Consider the following 19823-nt stretch of genomic DNA (forward strand, 5'->3'; position numbering starts at 1 on the left):
TTAATGCAAGATATACACATGGGTTAAAAATAGAATCAGTCTCTTATTCTCACAGTGGAGTGTCCATTTAAAAATATGGAGCTTCAAACTTTGTGGTCTTTTTAAAGAAAGTGAAGGGAGTTGTTCTGAAAGTGAGGATTGTTCTGCTCAGAGATTAACTAACTCTTCTTACCAACAACCTGCAATTTTTAAATTGCAAACATTTTTATTGTGAAATGCAACCCACAGGAAAGTGCACAGAACATAAACACACAGTTTTGTGAATTAGCTTAAAGTACAAATCTAGAAGATCTAGGTCTAGATGGCGACCATCATTACCTTATTCTAGTCACCATCTGTGTCCTCCGATATTTCGTTGTAGAGGCGTCTTTTATCACACAGCATCATCTCAAACTTCTTTTGAGTTCAGCGTCTTAATCGTTTGAATGACCGTATGGTATTGCTCCGATTTAGCTTCATTTCCTCGGCCTTTCTCAGTCTAGGTTGGGCATCTTTGCTTTTCTTTTGAGAATGACTTGTGGGCCCTGCCAGCTTTGTGACCAGTGACATGCTCTAAAAAAGGCATGCGAGGAAAGAGAAGAGAGAAGTGAAAACCCTAATAGTTGTATTAGGGTCCTTGCCCCCCCCCCCTCCATGTTCTTCTTTTCCAACTGATTTTTCTTCATTGTACTTGCTGCTATAAGCAATGATCTTCTCAAATTTCCATTGGTTAACATTTAGAATATGAAGCTAGATATACCTGGGGAGTTTTTCCCTGTAGTGGGGAGCAGGTAAAATGGACAAGTAATTGACTCTGCTGGTGGACAAGGTTTTTGCATCTCTAAAGCTCTACCCGGTCCACACGCTGTCCCCCCAGGTCCCAGGCAGCTGCCTCCTGTTAACCTCTTGGAATCTGTGAGGAAGGTGGGGGTCCTTTGCTCTTTACTGCTCCTGGAGAAAAACTGACACCAGGTCTCTGTTTTCAGCCATTGTTACATGTCGGCCTGACGAGTTCCAGTGTTCCGATGGGACCTGCATCCACGGCAGCCGCCAGTGCAACAGAGAGTATGACTGCAAGGACATGAGTGATGAACTTGGTTGCATCAATGGTGAGCTCCTTGCTGCAGTTGGGGGTTAGGGGGTTGTGGATGGGAGGAGGATCTGGTTGGATCCTGGATGAGGGTAGAGCTGAGGGCAGATCCTCCGGGGGAAGCCCCTACCCTGCTGTGTGTCCTTGGGCAAGTATCAGATCTCCCTAGGCCTCACTTTCACTCACTGAAAAGAAATGTGTGTACCGAAAGCACCTACTTCAGGACTATGAGCTTTGATGAGGTTGGAGGGTACAGGGCTTAGAGAGCTGCATGCACAGTACTATTCCACAGAAGGCACTTTCCTGAATTTATAATGGCACTTGCACTCCTGGGCATGAGCCTGGGAGAAACCAGAACCAGCAACTGTACACTGGAACAACCAGAATGTTCATCAGCAGCAGAGTTAATTAAAAAAAAAAAGTAACTGTGGCAAAATACACATATGTAAAATTTACCATCTTAACCATTTTAAGTGTACAGTTCAGTAGCATTAATTACATTCACACTCTTGAAAACCACCACCACATCCTTCTCTAGAATTCTTTTTTTTTAAAGATTTATTTATTTATGCATACAAGAGCTGGGGTACAGGCCAGAGATGCGGGGGGGTGGGGGGCGGTGAGAGGATTCACCAGAGACAGAGTGGGGAACAGAACAGGCAGGCTAACTGAAATACACTGCTGAGGGGAGCAGCGGGCGATTCAGGAGAGGTCTGCTGCGCCATGTGGGTAGCTCCCTGGCAAGCCGGGGATCAAACTTGTGCTGCAGAGGCTTCGAATTGTTTCATAGTGCGGTGCTTAACCCCTTGCGCCACCGGAGAAGCCCCAATATTTAAATGGTGGTATAGACATAATGGAATATCAAACACAGCTGAGAAAATAAGGCTACAACTCTCAGACACCATGCAGGTGAGCCCCTCAACCTTGGGGCTGGGAGCAAGAAGCAAGCAGCAGGGCCTCCCTGGTGGCACAGGGGTTAAAGTCTCAGCAGTACAAAGCTATCACCAGCCACTGCTGCCTGAGTTTGATCCCATGCCAGAGAGCTAACCCACATGGCGAGGCAGATATCTCCTGTCTCGCCCACTGCACCAATGAGAGTGTGCCAATAAGAGTGTGTATCAGTAGATCTACCTGTTCTGCTCCCCAATCTGTCTCTGGTGAATCCTCTCACACCCCACACCTCTGGGCTCCACCCCAGTTCTTGTATGCATAAGTAAGTAAAATAAATCTTTAAAAAAAAAAAAAAGCGGCAAGCAGCAGATTACTGGATATAGTATTTTATAAGGTTTGAAAACAAGCAAAATTCAACACTGTATTGCTCAATATATTTGATAGAGCTATTAATGAAAAAAATAAGAAAATGATAGCCTCAAAAATTAGGATGATCTGGGCCTCCCTGGTGGTACAGCGGTTGAGCGCTGGGTTGCGAAGCTGCCCGCAGCCTCTGCAGCGCCAGTTCGATCCCCGGCTGCTCCCCAGCCACCGGAGGAGGGTCCCACATGGCGCGCAGACCTCTCCTGCCGCCCGCTGCTCCCCTCAGCAGTGTACTTCGGTCCCTCTGCCTGCTCTGCTCCCCGCTCTGGCTCTGGTGAATTCTGTCACCCTCCCGCGCTTCTGACTGTACCCAGTGCTTGTATAAATAAATAAATAAATCTTTTAAAAAAAAATTAGGATGACCATTATTACCTCTAAGAGCATAAGAGTGAAGAGATACATTCTAAGAAGTGCTTTGGGCAACTAAGACCCTACCTGGTGTTGCCTACCACACAGTTAGGATTCATAGAAGGACAGCTGTTGGATACACACTCACTGGCAGGAATGTCACTATGCAGCACGTGACCCTGATAGTCTAGGCCAGAAGTCTGCACACCTTACCATAAGAAGCCAGGTGATAAATAGTTTCCATTCTGGTCCATAGACTGTTCCAATGACTCAGCTTTGTTACTGCAGCATGGAAAGAGCCCCAGGCAGTATGTAAAAATTTGGGCTTTCTGGGCCTCCCAGTGGTGCAGCGGTTGAGCGCTGGGTTGCGAAGATGCCCGCAGCCTCTGCAGTGCCGGTTCGATCCCCGGCTGCTCCCCGGCCACCGGAGGAGGGTCCCGCATGGAGCGCAAACCTCTCCTGCCGCCCGCTGCTCCCCTCAGCAGTGTACTTCGGTCCTTCTGCCTGCTCTGCTCCCCGCTCTGGCTCTGGTGAATTCTCTCACCCTCCCACACTTCTGACTGTACCCAGTGCTTGTATGTATAAATCAATAAAATCAATCAATCAATCAATCAATAAATCTTAAAAAAAAAAAAAAGATGGGCTTCCTGTGACAATGAAACAATAAAATGTTGCTTAAACAAATAAGCAGTGAGCTGGTTTAGCCTTGGGTAGGAGTTTGCTAACTCCTGCTCTAAGTTTTACTAATGAATACATTTGGATATATTTTTGTAACCATTGACTATTAAATTATGAAAGAACACTAAGCAGGCTCTGCCCTAAGAAGTGCCTGACTTTGGTTCTTACAGTGACCCTGTGTGAGGGGCCCAACAAGTTCAAGTGCCACAGCGGTGAATGCATCACCATGGACAAAGTCTGCAACTCCGTCAGGAACTGCCGGGACTGGTCAGATGAACCCCTCAAGGAGTGTGGTAAGCCCTGGGGTGCCAGCAGCTCATGGAACTGGTGGGATGCAGGGCATCTAGGGGATGCTAGGCTCCTGCCCATATACCCTTGAAGAGTTGAAGGGTTCCTATGCTTTGGTTCTGGAGTGAGACAGACTTGGGGGGCCTTGGGCATAAGCAGCTTCTCTTCCTCAGTTTTCACGTCTGTAGACTGGGACAGGAATCTGCTCAGGGTTCCTAGTGCTGCTGGGATGAACCCACATGATGTTCGTTGTCTCACCAATGCTCAGTGGCCTGTAACAGATCATTAATGAGTACTTTTTGGTCACCTATCATTAACAGGCATTTTTAGGAGATTTCCCCCAGAAAAGTGAACTGTAAAAGAAAGAAAATGAATTCTTTTCCTGGAAACTTGCTTCTGTCTTGGGATTTTTTTTTGTAACTGGGCCCTCTATGTGGTGGATACTGGAATGCCCCTGTTGGGAATAGATGTATAGTACAAAGCAGAGGCAGCAAACTTCTCTGGAAAGGGTCAGAGAGTAAATGTTTTGAACTTTAGGGCTCTAGGTCTTAGTCGCAGCTGTTCTGCTTGAGAGTAACCCTAGACTGCATGTAAATGAAAGCTCATGGCTGTTCTCCAAGAAAACTCCGTAATGGGCCCCGGCGATTGAATTTCATACAACTTTTATGTGGCATGAGCTAATGTTTTTCTTTTGGTTCTTATTTTTCTTTTCAACTATTGGAAGTATATAAGCCCTGTCCCTAGCTGTTGGGCTGAGTAAGAATGGGTGGTAGGACAGCTGTGGCCCATGCCTGGTGATGACGGCAGGAGCCTGAATTCTAGCGCCAAGTGCCTTGCATTTGAGCCCAGTGGTGTGATCTTGGATGAGTTATTTTACTTTGGCTTTGCCTCAGTTTCCCCAGTTTGTTGTTCAATATCCTTAGGTATTGAGAGGATTCACTAGGTTAATATATGTTTGTGGTATATAGAGTTTATTTTTTATAATTAAAGAAATTTTAATTGTTGTTAAGAAACATAAAATTACCTCCAAAGTGATTTTTTATGTGTCCAGTTCAGTGACATTAAGGACATCCCCATTATTGTGCAACTCCACCACCATCCAACTCTAGAACTTTTTCATCTTCCCGAACTGTCCCCATTAAACACTAACTCCCATTCCTCTATCCCTCCAGCCCCTGGCACCCACTCTTTACTGTCTGCCTCTGAATTTGACTCCTCTAGGGACCTCTAACAGTATTTGTCTTTGTGTGCCTGGCTTATTTCACTGAGTATAACATCCTCCGGGTTCATCCACGGGGTTGTGTGTGTGACATTAGTTGTTTAAAGCCCTCTCATGATACTTTACTGGCCTCCAAGTCATCGTGATTATGATCGATCTGTGCCCCCGCCCTTGCAGGGACCAATGAGTGTTTAGACAACAAGGGTGGCTGCTCCCACATCTGCAACGACCTCAAGATCGGCTACAAGTGCTTGTGCCCCGAGGGCTTCCGGCTGGTAGACCAGCGAAGATGTGAAGGTGATTCCCGAGACAGGCTCCTCTGTGTCTGTGCACCTGTTAAGTGGATATGAAATCTTTTGGGAGGATTTTACTAGATGTACAGGATGTCTAGCACAGGTTGGGGCTTCCAGGAGCACTTGGTCTGCATTGGCTCTTCAGCCATTCTTGCCTTTGGGGTTTAATAATTAAAGAAATCTCAGTTGATGCAGCATTGCCCTGTCGGCTGTGCCCGGAGGTTAACCGTGCGGCTGGGGTCATTGTTGGAAGTGACACTTGTCCATTTCCATGATTTCATTTCTGAACTTGATGGCCACTGACACCCTGGCCCCGTGGTCTTTCCCAGATTGGTGGGCTGTCCCTGAGAGGCATAACTTGGGTGGGACCCCATCATTCCAGCCACAGCCCAGAGTGAAGATGCCCCAAACCTCTTATTCTGTCCCATTTCACAGATATTGACGAGTGTCAGGACCTTGACACCTGCAGCCAGCTCTGCGTGAACCTCCAGGGCAGCTACAAGTGTGAATGCATGGAGGGCTTCCAGCTGGACCCCCACACCAAAGCCTGCAAGGCTACAGGTGAGCGTGGGGCAGTGGTAGGAGGGGTGGGTCTGGCCACTAAAGCAAATGTAATGGGGAGTTTCATAATCTGAACTTTGTATAGACTAAAATGACACAGGGGGCAGACTGTTTGCTCCCCAGACCTCTGGCAGGTGGACAAGCAGCCTAGTTAGGAATTAGCCTTCTTAGAAGGTTGGCACGTGTCTGACTTCTCAGTAGACACAGGTCACCCCCCCCCCCAGGGAATGCTTTGCAGCCCCCAGCCCTGCTGATGGACTGGAAAGAGACTCTCCTTCCTTTCTGGGGCAGTTTGGGATGGACTTCAGAGGGTAAGAGGTGAAAAGACCTAATCTGCAGCTGCATCCGTTCCAGCCATTCTTATTAACAAAACGAACTCACACCTCTGACAGCAAATCTACTGAAAAGAGACCAAAACAGATTTGTTCATAATGAATCTAAGTAGTCGAGTTTCTTTTTGCTCTGAGGCTCACATTATAACTGCAACTGTGCAGTCATTCTCAGGATCACCTAAACCAGGAATCTTATGGTTTTGGAGGTGTCGTTGTCCTGAGGGAGTTGTCCCATCACCCAGACACACATGTGGTGTAATTCCAATGTGGATTAATTTTGCAGAAATGTCTTAGAGCTTCCTTCATTTCCCCAAGGGTCTCTGTCTTCCTCTCCTGCAAGAAGGGCTTCCTGTCCCCATGCCGCCCCACTTCTGCTGGGGTAAAGTAGCAGTTCCCTGGTATCACTTGCACTGAGATCACAAAACACACCAGGAGTTGAGATTTCACTGTCACCCTAAGAGGAGCGCAGCGCATGCTATGGGCCACATGGGAAGCAGCATTACTCAAGTCCAGGGTCAGTCAATTGACTATATTTTGGAGAAGTAGGACAGCGAAGCCTGCCACCCAGTGGAGCCCCTGGCAGCCATCTGCAGAGGCCCACAGCTGACTCAGCAGCTCCAGGGCCCACAGGAATTGTCCCCGGGGAGGTGGAGGAAGCAAGGAGAGCTGTGGGCAGGAGTCTTGGTTGTGGTTCTTTTGGAAGGAATAGGCGAGGCAGAGTAAGCAAGTTTAGGATGGTCTCATTTGGATACTTTCTGCAGATTCAGGACAGGGCACACTGTAGTCTGATATTTGGCTCCAACGTGGGCTGAGTGTCAGGGATGGTGGTGGGGATATGGGCTGACTAGGTTGTGTTTGAAGCAAGTTGAAGCAGACGTAGAGCCCTCTGTGATGTGCAAGGTCCCTGCTTTCAGAGCTTCAGAACCTTGCAGTTCTTAATTGGAAGACACTCTTCCACTTCATATCCTGGGTGTTTCCTCTGGTCCAGTCAGACCCCTAGGGTGCCAAGAGTGGGTGTGTCTAGGGTCCCTCCACTCCTCTGAGCACCTTCTTGTGTTCCCAGGCACCATCGCCTACCTATTTTTCACCAACCGCCATGAGGTGAGGAAGATGACTTTGGACCGAAGCGAATACACCAGCCTCATCCCCAACCTAAAGAATGTGGTTGCCCTGGACACCGAGGTGGCCAGCAACAGAATCTACTGGTCCGACCTATCCCAAAGGAAGATCTATAGGTGAGCTTTGGCACCTAGCCCTGGGTCCCCAGTGAAATGTGCTCCCTTGGCCCTGACTCTCTCCTCCCCCTCCTCAGCACCCAGATTGACAGAGCCCATAGCTTCTCCTCCTATGACACCGTCATTGGCGAGGACCTCCAGGCCCCCGATGGGCTGGCAGTGGACTGGATCCATGGCAATTTATACTGGACCGACTCTATCCTCGGCACCGTCTCTGTGGCTGACACCAAGGGGACCAAGAGGAAGACGCTTTTCAAGGAGAAAGGCTCCAAGCCTCGGGCCATTGTGGTGGATCCTGTCCACGGGTGGGTATTCCCAAAGCTGAGAGGGCACAGGGAATGAAGGTGTTCTAGAACTGGCTAGAACTCGTGGTGGGAAGGTTTGTATCTGAAGTAAATCAGATTGAGTGTGGAGAGGGCTGTTTGGAGCTGCCTGGGAGCATGGCCTTCCCACCAACCCTCTGCGGTTCCTGGGGATCAACCCCTCTCCATGTCTGTGGTGTCACCAGAGATAAAATCGGACCCTGAAAAGTCCTGCTGTCTGGAATAGGATGTAGAATCAGAAATTACCGCATTGATTAAATTGATATTAGAAATTAACACTTATTAGAAATTTAAGTTCTTGTTTCTGTGTTTGTTAGTATTTAGTATCTCACTAGTATTTTGTGACAGAGTAGCCTTTGCAGGGAGGTAATTAGAGAAAGATAAAATTACTCAAGTCCAGCATCAGTCAATTGACTTTTTTTTTTTTTTTTTTTTTTTTTGGTAAAGATTTATTTATTTATTTTTAAATTTATTTATGCATACAAGAACTGGGGTCCAGGCCAGAGGTGCTGGGAGTGAGAGGATTCACCAGAGACAGAGCGGGGAACAGAACAGGCAGGCTAACTGAAATACACTGCTGAGGGGAGCAGTGGGCGAGTCAGGAGAGGTCTGCTGCGCCATGTGGGTAGCTCCCTGGCCAGTGGAAGATCGAACTTGTGCTGCAGAGGCTGTGGACAGCTTCATAGTTGTGTCTTAACCCCTTGCACCTCCAGAGAGGACCTCAATTGACTTTTTTTTGGAGAAGTAGGACAGCGAAGCCTGCCACCCAGCGGAGCTCTTGGTGGCCATCTGCAGAGGCCCACGGCTGACTCAGCAGCTCCAGGGCCCACAGGAACTGTCCCCGGGAGAGCCCCATGTCCTCTGTACTTGTTGGACCATATCTGTCACCTCAGCATCTTACATGTGGAATTTCACAATTCTAGGGAGGGGTGGTGACAATCCAGGAAGGACAGCCTGTCCTGGTGGTAACAATGGGAAAAAAGGTAGCATTTGGCCTTGGGTAGAGAACACCGGGGAAGGCAAGCTTGGCTCTCTTCACGTGGGGTCCACAACTCAGATGAGGGTGAAGGTAGGCCAGGGCCGTCCCTAGGTGAACAAGACAAATGCTCTCATTTGGCACAGGGACACGTGGTCCATTAGTTCCCCAACTGCAGGAGAGGTCCTCCCAAACACAGCCCACGTCGATACAAGTGGTGGGAAGGGCCTCCTTGTGTTTCTTTTTTCCAAGTAGCGACCGATCATTGTCCTCTGCCTCTTTCTTTTGATCTAATGGGAATTGTTCCCTGTGGCCATGATTTATCTATTTATTAAATATTTATTTATTTATTTATTTAAATTTATTTATTTATGCATGCAAGAACTGGGGTACAGGCCAGAGGTATGGGGGGGTGAGAGGATTCACCAGAGACAGAGTGGGGAACAGAACAGGCAGACCGACTGAAATACACTGCTGAGGGGAGCAGCAGGCAAGGCAGGAGAGGTCTGCTGTGCCATGTGGTTTCTCCCTGCCTGGGGATTGAACTCGGGCCTGTAGCTGTGATAGAGCCAAGACTAACCCCTAAGCCACTAGGGAGGCTCCTCAACATCCCTCTTTTTTCCCCCTGTGTTGCACACAAAGCATCTCCAATGCCTCTAAACACCTTTGCATGTGAGTCTTTATAGTTTATCTGCAGCATAACATTCTAGAAGTTGGAATACTACATAAGGGGTATGGGCAAGGATCAAATTATGCTTCATAATGTGCACCAGAAGTGCCGTGGACGCCCCATTCCCCTCACCAACACATTCCCCACTGGAGTGGGGAGGGAGAGGAAGTTTATCCATTACAACATCGATAAACTTTGAGGACATTGTGCTAAGTGCAAGAAGTCAGATGCTAAAGAACAAATACTGTAGGGGCCTCCCTGGTGACACAGGAGTTAAAATCTCAGCACAGGTTAAAGTCTAGTGCTATCAAGTTATCGCCAGGCATTGCGGCATGGGTTCGATCCCTAGCCAGGGAGCTACCCACATGGCACAGCAGACCTCTTCTGCCTTGCCCGCTGCTCCCCTCAGCAGTGTATTTCAGTGGGTCTACCTGTTCCACGGATCACTCTGTCTCTGGTGAATCCTCTCACCCCCCACACCTTTGGCCTACACCACCGTTCTTGGATGCATAAATAAATTAAAAAATCGGTGTTCAAGGTGTAGATTCCAGGGCCCAGTCCTGACATTGGAATAAAAATCTCCTTTTGTCTCAAAGTTTCTCAAATCTGCTGGATTTCTGCAGGTTGCAGGCCCTGGGGTCAGCAAGGCTGGGGAAACAGAAAGAACCATGAGACTTTGTATTTGGTAGTGTATCTGGAGCCCCAGCCTAGCTACCAGGTGGAAACTGGGAGCCTCCCTCACTGTCGTCATCACATCTGTTCTCTTGGTTGTCCCACCAGCTTCATGTACTGGACAGATTGGGGAACTCCAGCCAAGATCAAGAAGGGGGGCCTAAATGGTGTGGACATTTACTCTCTGGTGACAGAAGATATTCAGTGGCCCAACGGTATCACTTTGGGTATGTTCTTGGGACCAGGGTTCCATGGGGTCAGGTGCAGTCTTGGAAGAGAGAGAAGTGTTGCTAAGGGGCTCCCCAAACAGACCATGAACCAACCCGAGAATTTTATTGCCTGAGATTTTTATAACCTGAGACTAAGCTCCAGCCCAGGTTCAGGCTCACACATGAGGGGTGTGGTCAGACCTCTATGGCCGGGCTCATCTCTGCTGCATCTGCGGGGGCTCCCTTCTTCTAGGAGAGGAGTGCCCGAGCCCAAAGGCCCCTCTGGTATTAGCCTGACCTCTCCTTGTCCACCTGTGGCTTCTAGATCTTTCCGGTGGCCGCCTGTACTGGGTAGACTCCAAGCTCCACTCCATCTCCAGCATTGATGTCAATGGGGGGAACCGGAAGACTGTTTTGGAGGATGAGAAAAGGCTGGCGCACCCCTTCTCCTTGGCCATCTTCGAGGTAGGGGCAGGAAGCACATGTGCACCTTCTGTGCCTTAGGTGATTCAGGTTGTTTACCATGTGCCACTCTCATAAGAAGCCTGAGTGCTCATGTTAAGGGGTCAATACACTTTGGCTGCTATGTTCAAGCCAAGATTCACTCAGAAAACTGCCTGTGACTGTAAACAGGTCTTAGACCCAGAATTATTTCTATTTTCTTCTCACAGAGGAGTCTCGAAAGGTCTAAGTGGTTCACACTTTTAGGTCATCTTGCCTCCCATAGGACATTTGGAAATGTTTGGAGACTTTTTGTTGTCATAACTTGGCAGGGGTGGGTGTTAGTGCTGGTACCTAGTTGGTAGAAGACAGGGATGCTGCTCCTCACCTACAAGAGGAGAGGGGCCCCATAGAGGCTTATCTGACCCAAAATAGTGTCCCATGTTCTAAAGAAATGTGGTCAAACAACTTAATTCACAGTGGCCAAGGCTTGGAATCATCCTGGTGTCCATCAAGAATGCATGGGTAAACAAATAAATGTATAGCTCTACAATGGAATATTACTCAGCCTTAAAAAGAACAGAACTTTTGACACATGCTACAACATGGTTGGCCCTTGAGATCATTGCTAAGTGAAAAAAGCCAGTCACAAAAGGACAAACACTGTGTGATTCCGCTTAGATGAGCCCCCAGTGGTCAAATCCATAGAGACTGAAAGTCGATAGTGGGTGTCAGGGGCTCAGGGAGGTGGTGTGAGGGGAGTTGGTATTTAATGGGAAGAGTTTTAGCTGGAAAAATGAAAATGCCCTGGAGATGGCTGGCTGCACAACAGTGTAAATATGCTTAATGCCACTGAACTGTGCACTTAAAAATGGCTTACACATAACATTTTATATTATGTGTATTTTACTGCAATTAAAAAAATTCATAAGAGGGCCTCCCTGGTGGCGCAGCGGTTGAGCGCTGGGTTGCGAAGCTGCCCGCGGCCTCGGTGGCACCCGTTCGATCCCGGCTGCTCCCCGGCCACCGGAGGAGGGTCCCACAGGGCGCGCAGACAGACCTCTCCTGCCGCCCGCTGCTCCCCTCAGCAGTGTACTTCGGTCCTTCTGCCTGCTCTGCTCCCCGCTCTGGCTCTGGTGAATTCTCTCACCCTCCCGCGCTTCTGACTGTACCCAGTGCATGTATGAACAAAACAAACAAACAAACAAATAAATAAATAAAACATGCCTCTATTAAAAAAAAAAAATTCATAAGAGACAAAAGAAATGATGATACCATTCAGAACTGCTTCTTCCCAGAGACCTGCAGAGATTCAGGGGTCTGAGGGAAGATAGTGGTCTGTGTCCCACCCCTTGGATTAATGAGATCTGTCATCTTTCTTTTATGTCCATCTAGGATAAAGTCTTTTGGACAGATATCATCAACGAAGCCATTTTCAGTGCTAACCGCCTCACAGGCTCGGACATTAATTTGTTGGCTGAAAACCTATTGTCCCCAGAGGACATTGTCCTATTCCACAATCTCACACAGCCAAGAGGTAAAGAGGGGGTGGCTGCTTGCTTCATGCAGGTACTCTGGAATTTTCTAGAACTTTCTGACCTTTTTCTTGCCTTGACTCCATGTCTCTTTCATCTCAGGGGTGAACTGGTGTGAGAGGCCCGCCCTCCAAAATGGTGGCTGCCAGTACCTGTGTCTCCCAGCCCCACAGATCAACTCCCACTCACCCAAGTTCACCTGTGCCTGCCCCGATGGCATGGTGCTGGCCAAGGACAAGAAGAACTGCCTCATAGGTGAGGGCACCAGCCCACGTGAGCACAAGGCCTGCCTATGCCACCTGTTATGACTGGGCCCTGCCACTGGACTTTCTGTGCCTCCTTTTGCTCATCTGTCATATGGGAGAACAAGGCCCCAGGGCACCATTGTTAGGGTCTCATGAATTGGGGTAACTGTGTAGGGTTCCCAGACCTGATTCCACCATGAATGTGTGGAGGCTTCCCCATGCCAACAGTTGATTCTTAGACATCAACATGGTATCTGAGCATTCAACTTAATTCAGCTCAGTTCTGACACTTTCTACCCAGAGATGCATCTGATTTCACAGATTAAGTTATCAGCCTCTCAAGGCCACCCTCCACTTCAGAGGCCCAGACTATTACCTGTCTTTCTGAAAGACTGACTGTAGATCAGATATTCCCAGGAGCCCCTCCTTGCCTCTCCCCCTGCCCTACCTCAGGTTCAGTTAATTTGCTAGAAGTTTTCAAGAACTTGGAAACCCAGTTATTCACTAATCACTGATACAAAGGATATAACTCAGAAACAGGAAGGGAACAGGTCACGGAGCTTCTATGCCAAGATTCTCAGGAGCTGTGAGCCAGGGACTGTGAATGAAACCCAAATATTTCTTATAATTCACAATGTTACAGAAAATATTGCAATATTACTGTGAGTGTTTAGGTGGATGCGATTCCCTTTTGATGATTTAATACACAGACACTATATAGTCCTATTTGGGGCCAGTATGTCCCTACTGTGAATTATCTTTTTGAGCAACAACAAGCAATAGAATAACAACCTAACCATTAATGGGGTTGTTCTCACGGCATTTGCTGTGCATTATTTCTTTATGGCTGATGGCACTCGGGAAATGTTTTCTTTCAGAGATTGAACCTGCAGTGACCACCCAGGGGCCCTCCACAATCACGTCGACAGCTGTGGGGCTGAAGCACACCACCCGCCCGAAGTCAGGGGTCATCCTTGAGCTCACCACGACCGAGACAGTGACCATGTCCCATCAAGGTAAAGACTGGAACCCCCTTGCTCCCCAGTCATGGAGACGAGCATGTAGATGTGTCCCTTCAGAGGCCAAAAGCGTCTTGGTGAAGAGAGAGTGGATTTAATCTCGGCTCCTTTGCTGTTTCTGACATGGCTTTTGCATCCCTAATGCCATAGTTTCCCTGCCCATAAAATGGGACTAATTGCCCATCAACTTCCCAGAAATAGTGGGGATCCTGTGGGTTAAGGTGAGCGAGGGTAGAAGTTCATAGTGGCTGCAAATCCCATAGTCTACCAGGCACCGGGGCCCTAGAATTTGAAAGATTATCAAGGCTCATTCATTGCCCCCCAGAAACAGGTCTGGGCTCAGGCAGGGGCGGCTCTCCTTGGTGCGGAGTCTGAAGGACACAAAAGCACTTGGGACTCACATGGTATTTTTTTATTATTATTTATTTTTGCATAAAAGAACTGGGGTGTGGGCCAAAGGTGCAGAGGGTGGGGGTGGTGAGAGGATTCACCAGAGACAGAGTAGGGAGCAGAACAGGCAGATCTACTGAAATAGACTGCAGAGGGTAGCAGCAGGCGAGGCAAGAGAAGTGTGCTGCACTCATGTCGCAGAGGCTGCAGATAGCTTCATAGTGCTGAGATTTAACCCCTGCACCAGCAGGGAGGCCCCAAGTTTTGTTTCTGAGGTGAGTTCTGCACCCTCCTCTTCCTGTTCTCAAGGTCTTGATCTAAGGTTTCAAGGACTTGAAGCACCTCCCTGAGCTGTGCTCTGGTCATTGGAAACCTGCTGTTCATGTCTTTGTCCACCAGAGTGCGCTTGGCCTTGTTTCTGAGCAGCCAAGAATGGAGTACATCATAGACTTCTCTAGCCAGAAAAAAATGGCACATCAGCAAGTTTCAGACATTTCTCACCCACCCCCACCCCCTCCATCAGAGCAGCTGAAGCCTTTGTTCAATCATAAGTGAAATAAAGCAGGAACTGCTGTGGCTAAAGGAAGCCTGGACCCTTCTCGCCCATGGCACAAAAAAACTATTCCACAGTGGGGTCCATCAGGACTTCTCAATCTGACTGAGGAGGCCTTGATTGGGGATGGGGGAGGGAGGGGCAGAGAACTTCTCAAGGACCCCACTACTGCTGCCCTAAGTTATTTTTGTTATAAGATTTCTTTCTTTTTTTCCCTCAAGACTTTTTATTTTTGCGTAGAAGAACTGGGGTGTAGGCCAGAGGTGCATGGCGTGAGAGGATTCACCAGAGACAGAGTGGGGAGCATAACAGGCAGCTCTATTGAAATACATTGCTGAGGGGAGCAGTGGGTGAGGCAGGAGAGGTCTGCTGCTCCATGTGTGTCACTTCCCTGGCCGAGGATGCTGGCGATAGCTTAATAACGCTGAGATTTAACCCCTCTACCAGGGAGGCCCTTTGTTTTAAGGTTTCTTAAATATATACAATGGTAAAACTGGGTGGACAACTACCAGTGGAATTAAAACCCAGAAGGGGCCTCCCCGGTGGCGCAGTGGTTGAGCGCTGGGTTGCGAAGCTGCCTGCAGCCTCTGCAGCGCCGGTTCGATCCCCGGCTGCCAGTCGAGGGCCCCACATGGTGCGCAGACCTCTCCTGCCACCCGCTGCTCCCCTGAGCAGTGTCAGTCTGCCTGTTCTGCTCTCCTCTCTGGTTCTGGTGAATTCTCTCACCCTCCCGTGCTTCTGACTGTACCCAGTGCTTGCATAAATAAATAATTAAATAAATCTTTAAAAAAAAAAAAAAAAACAGAAGGATTTGAATATAACCTGCAAAGGTTAACCATTGCTCACCATGTCCCGGATGTGACATGTCAATCCTACCAACCCATTTGCCTGATTGGAGGACTTTAAACTTTCATTTACATGGGGCCTGTGACTTGTCCAGCCAGGTGTGCAAAATAACATGTGTTTATGTAATGAGGTCCCTTCGCCCATTATTTTTTATTATTTGGGGACATTCAACTCAAACTTTGGTGTGATCCAAATTTCTGAGCATTATAAGGTGAAAAGGTGGTCCCTGCCCCATGCAAAATTGGCTCCTTCCATAAAATGCAGAACCAGGTTGAAAAATTCCAACGGTGATCTCGCCTGCTGGATCATGTACGTGCACTCTCATCACAACGGGCCAGCTCTGTCCATATCTTGCAGATGCACAGCTGAAGAGCCTCCTAAATCGGAGCCAATGCTCCAAGTTCCTTTTTGAACTTTTAAGGATTTTAAGGAAAATGTCTTTACATGTCGATCATCCCACAGCTGGTTTGAGTCTCCCCTTTCCTTTCTCCCACGCAGTCCTGGGCAACGGTGTCAGCAGAGGAGAGGAGGAGGGCTCTGGTGGCATTAGGACTTTGTACATCGTCCTTCCCATCGGTAAGCACGTCCCACCCTGCTCCCGGCTTCCTGCAAAACTTCCTCCCTCCCAGCAAGCTGGCCTGGTGCACCTTTTCTCACATGAATACGGTGACCCTGCTATGTGTCGTGTTCATCACCGTGCACCCCTTTCTAGATTTATTCATTTCCGACGTACAGTTTAGTGCGTACTGTGTATCGAACCTGCTTCTGCGCAATGAGGACACAGCCAGGAACAAAGAGTTCTGCTAGCTTCACACCTATTTTTCCTTTCTTTGGCTGTCCTTTTGAGATGTCCCTTCGACAGCCGGCCTTCTCACAGAGACCTGCATTTCAGTGCCCAACAATCGTGTATGGCAGGTGGGACTGTCCCTCACCTCTGTCTAGTATCCCACCAGCAGAGCCGGAGACTCACCCACCCTTTGGGCACAGGTCAGAATCTGGGTGTGCTGAGTGAGCCGTAGTGTTCCCTGGATGGACACTGGAGCCTAAGAACTGGAGGAGGAGTGGGTGGTGACAGGGAGGCCCCAATAAATGATGCAAAGGCTATCCAGCCCCACTCTCATTTAAACAGAAGGAATAATAGTCCATGCGTGGGTGGGTAATCATGGAAGGAACCTGGAAGAATCAATAATAGTCTCATATTTGGGGGGACAACAAACAGTTGAGGGCCTACTGTGTACCAAACTTCCAGACACAGCTGGGAATGAAATAAATACCCCACCCCTGCAGATCTGACAATGCGTGAAGAGAAACAGAATGTGTCAGTGGGGGAATGGGGCCAGGCTGAGTCCCCAGGCTGGAACTCTACAGGTCTTGGTGTTTCTAGAATGATTTTTTAAAAAGATTTTAAAAATTTATTTATGCATACAAGAACTGGGGTATGTATAGTCGTGGGGTGGGGGTGAGAGGATTCACCAGAGAAAGAGTGGGGAGCAGAACAGGCAGCTCTATTGAAATACACTGCTGAGGGGAGCAGCGGGCGAGCCAGGAGAGGTCTGCTGCGCCATGTGGGTTGCTCCCTGGCCAGGGATTGAATTTGTGCTGCAGCGGCTGCAGAATTTGTGCTACAGCTTCATAGCACTGAGACTTAATCCCTGGTGCCACCAGGGAGGCCCTGTAGATGTTTTCTTTTTTTTTTAACAATGGGCAAGAATTGCTTGAAATTCAGAATAAAACATGAACAAGCGAAAAGACCAGGAGTTGTAACGCGAGGTCACTGTGCTTGCTGAGCTGGGTTGTGGAGTGTCGGGCAGCTGAGTGAGGGCCGCCTCTCCCCACAGCACTGATCATCATGCTGAGCTTCAGTACCTTCCTGTTCTGGAGGAATTGGCGGCTTAAGAGCATTAACAGCATCAACTTTGACAACCCAGTGTACCAGAAGACCACAGAGGATGAGGTGCACATCTGCCGCAGCCAGGACGGCTACACCTACCCCTCGGTGAGTGCCCTCAGCACTGGGATCTCGAAGGGGGGCATGCATTTATCTGCGTGTTCCTCATCCCTACTGAGGACCAGGCCTTTCCCAAAGAATGGGGGAATGGGGCAGAGAGATCTCAGGGTAGATGAAGAACAAGAAAGCCAGAAGGGTAACAGAGTAGTTCGTAGGGCTAGGAGGGAGGGGATGTGATTTTAGATAAGGTGGTTGGGGTAGACCTCTCTTAGCAGGGAATGTGTAGTGTGCAGAGAGTATGGCCTGTGCAAAGGCCCTGAGGCTGGACCCTGCCTGGTGTGAGGAGCACAGAGGTGGCCAATGTAGTTGGAGTAGAGAGATTGATGGAGGGGGACTAGAGAAAGGAGGGATGAGGAAGAGCTGGGACAGATGTAGCAGTATGGTGGGCAGGACTTGGGCTTTTGCTCTGATTGTGGTGGGAGCCATGGAGTGTTCTAGGCAGAGGGACACAACCTGACTCAAGTGCTCACAGGCATTCCCTGGTGGCTGTGGGGAGAATAGAAACGTGAGGGCCTGAGGTCAGGAGGTTGGAGAGCAGGGCTGAGGCCAGGCCCACAAGGAGGGGAACTGGATCAGGGTGAGCCAGGAGGTGAGGAGTGGGTGGCCCCTGCCATGTTGATGGACTGTTGGACTGACAGTTTCTGGCGTTTATCATTTGGTTGACAGAGACAGATGGTCAGCCTGGAGGATGATGCTGCTTGAGTCATGGCCTTGGGCCCATCCCTTCCAGGAACCTGCTGCTGGTCACAGGCAGGAAGAACACTTTCTCCCAGGACCCTTGACCCTTTCTGAGACCTCAATACCCTCCTGTCTCATTCAGAGAAAGAGACCAAAAGTACCTGGCAGCTGCGGCCTCGGGCCTGTCTGCCAGAGCTTTGTTTTATATATTTATTGTCTAGGAGGCAGAACAGACTTCTGACAGTGCCTACAGAGAGGGCTTGGGTGGGGATTTGTCTCTCTCTATGTAAAAATGGAAAAGAGGAGGAAGTTGAACAAGCTGGGGTGACTAGTCTGTCCTTTCTGGGGATGTCTGGCCTTCTCCCCTCCTCCACTCATTGCTCACCTAAGGGTCTGACAGAGAGACATGTAGCAAGAGACAGTGAGTAGCTTTGAGCAGGTGCTACCCACAGGGTCCCAGGTGGCTGCTTGACCACTGTTTTCTAGAGAACTCAGGAATAAATATGTTTACCTCTGTCTTGCTGGATAGCCAGTTAGCTTTGGCTCTGACACCCCTGAAAAGGACAAACTAGGGTTTTCTTGGCTGGGTTTGCCCCACCCCCTTAAGCTGGGAGGGAGCTATGGTGGTATTGACATGGCTGAATCCAGCATTCTAGGGGTGGCATCAGCTGAGTCCCCTTCACTCACAAAAATCATGGCAGTTCCCAGGGAAACCTGAGCCAACGATCGCCTTAATATTTAAGTGCCTGAGACACCTGCTGCCTCTGCCCTCTCATAGCCCCCTTCAGGATGGGTGGTGCCCAGACCCCGCCAGGTCCGTTCCACATTCTCTTGCACTTTTTCAGTTCAGGGTTGTACATTGTGTAAAGCTCACGTTCATATATTTTGCACTGCTTTCAGTTTGGGTTGGGATGGACTCCCAGGCCAGAGGGGCCGGTGTCCATGAGCCTGCTGACAAGGGGGCTTCCTCCCAGCATCTCGGGAGGTGTACAAAGGGTCAGGGCCCCCAAGACTTGGAAGCCAAGAGCCTGACTGGTGTTTCCAGGCCTATGCAGATGCCCCTGAGCCCTTAACTCCCCCAACATGACACAGGGCAGTCGTGGGTGACAGGTGTCTATCTGAAACGTGTGTGGCCTTGGAGCCCTGCAAGTCCTCTGAGCTTGATCATTTTCTGGGACTTATTATAAGAATGCTCTCTGAAATCACCACAAATGTTGCATATATGACCAGAGGGACCGCAGCAGCAGCCCCCCATTCCCTTGTGAAGATGCGGAAGGGATCATCACTGTTCTCTGCAGCTGCACACACGACCCGCCCTGTCGGAAACTGGGAAAGGTTTTTCTTTCTGAAGCATGTAAATAAACCCCCATATAGAGGAGGGGGCTTTTGTCATGGTTGCACTTTGTATATTTGTGGAAACACTTATCACTTATATATATGAAAAGATTATTTATTTTTGCCCACCCTGGCTGCTGTGTTTGTTTGGTCGAGGGAGTCTGTCGGAGATGCCTGTCTTTCTGTACAAAGATTATTTGCACCAACCGTGTACCACACTCTTCAGGAAAATCATGTCTGTTGTAAATACAGGTTGCTTTTGGGGGCTGGGTATCGCTCTTTCAAACCACTGTATAGAATGTTTTTATAGACTGAGTGTCTTACTGTGATCAATTAAATTTCTTAAATGAACCATTTGGCAAACCTAATGCATTTTCATCTTCTGTTTGTTCACTTCCTCTTGCTAATGGGTTGGAATATGTCCCTGGAGCTTCAGGGCTCCCCAAGGAGGCTAGGGGCTTAGGGGAGGATCCCACAGTTCCTGGTGGATGATAATGCACAATGAGTCCCTCTTCCTTCCCAGTCTGCTTTGTGTGTCCCTAAGTTGCAGTTTTGCTTTAATTTCCTGCTTGTTCAGTCATTCAAC

The 19823-nt window shown here is 48.8% G+C and overlaps 1 protein-coding gene across 1 annotated transcript in view; it reads left to right on the plus strand.

Annotated features, from left to right (window-relative positions):
- LDLR (low density lipoprotein receptor) overlaps positions 1 to 19628 on the plus strand; it is a 33255-nt gene extending 13627 nt beyond the window's left edge. The window contains exons 5-18 of the mRNA XM_037505825.2: positions 966 to 1088; positions 3580 to 3702; positions 5094 to 5213; positions 5645 to 5770; positions 7166 to 7337; positions 7415 to 7642; positions 10087 to 10205; positions 10513 to 10652; positions 12024 to 12165; positions 12266 to 12418; positions 13287 to 13424; positions 15715 to 15792; positions 17055 to 17212; positions 17891 to 19628. Of these exons, the coding sequence (XP_037361722.1) occupies positions 966 to 1088; positions 3580 to 3702; positions 5094 to 5213; positions 5645 to 5770; positions 7166 to 7337; positions 7415 to 7642; positions 10087 to 10205; positions 10513 to 10652; positions 12024 to 12165; positions 12266 to 12418; positions 13287 to 13424; positions 15715 to 15792; positions 17055 to 17212; positions 17891 to 17926 (1856 nt within the window). The 3' untranslated portion in view covers positions 17927 to 19628. The remainder of the gene's footprint in view (positions 1 to 965; positions 1089 to 3579; positions 3703 to 5093; positions 5214 to 5644; positions 5771 to 7165; positions 7338 to 7414; positions 7643 to 10086; positions 10206 to 10512; positions 10653 to 12023; positions 12166 to 12265; positions 12419 to 13286; positions 13425 to 15714; positions 15793 to 17054; positions 17213 to 17890) is intronic.
- Positions 19629 to 19823: the final 195 nt, after the last annotated feature.

This window comes from Talpa occidentalis, unplaced genomic scaffold (genome assembly GCF_014898055.3).
Source record: "Talpa occidentalis isolate TD23 unplaced genomic scaffold, MPIMG_talOcc4v2.1 talOcc4.12, whole genome shotgun sequence".
Classification (NCBI taxonomy): domain Eukaryota; kingdom Metazoa; phylum Chordata; class Mammalia; order Eulipotyphla; family Talpidae; genus Talpa; species Talpa occidentalis.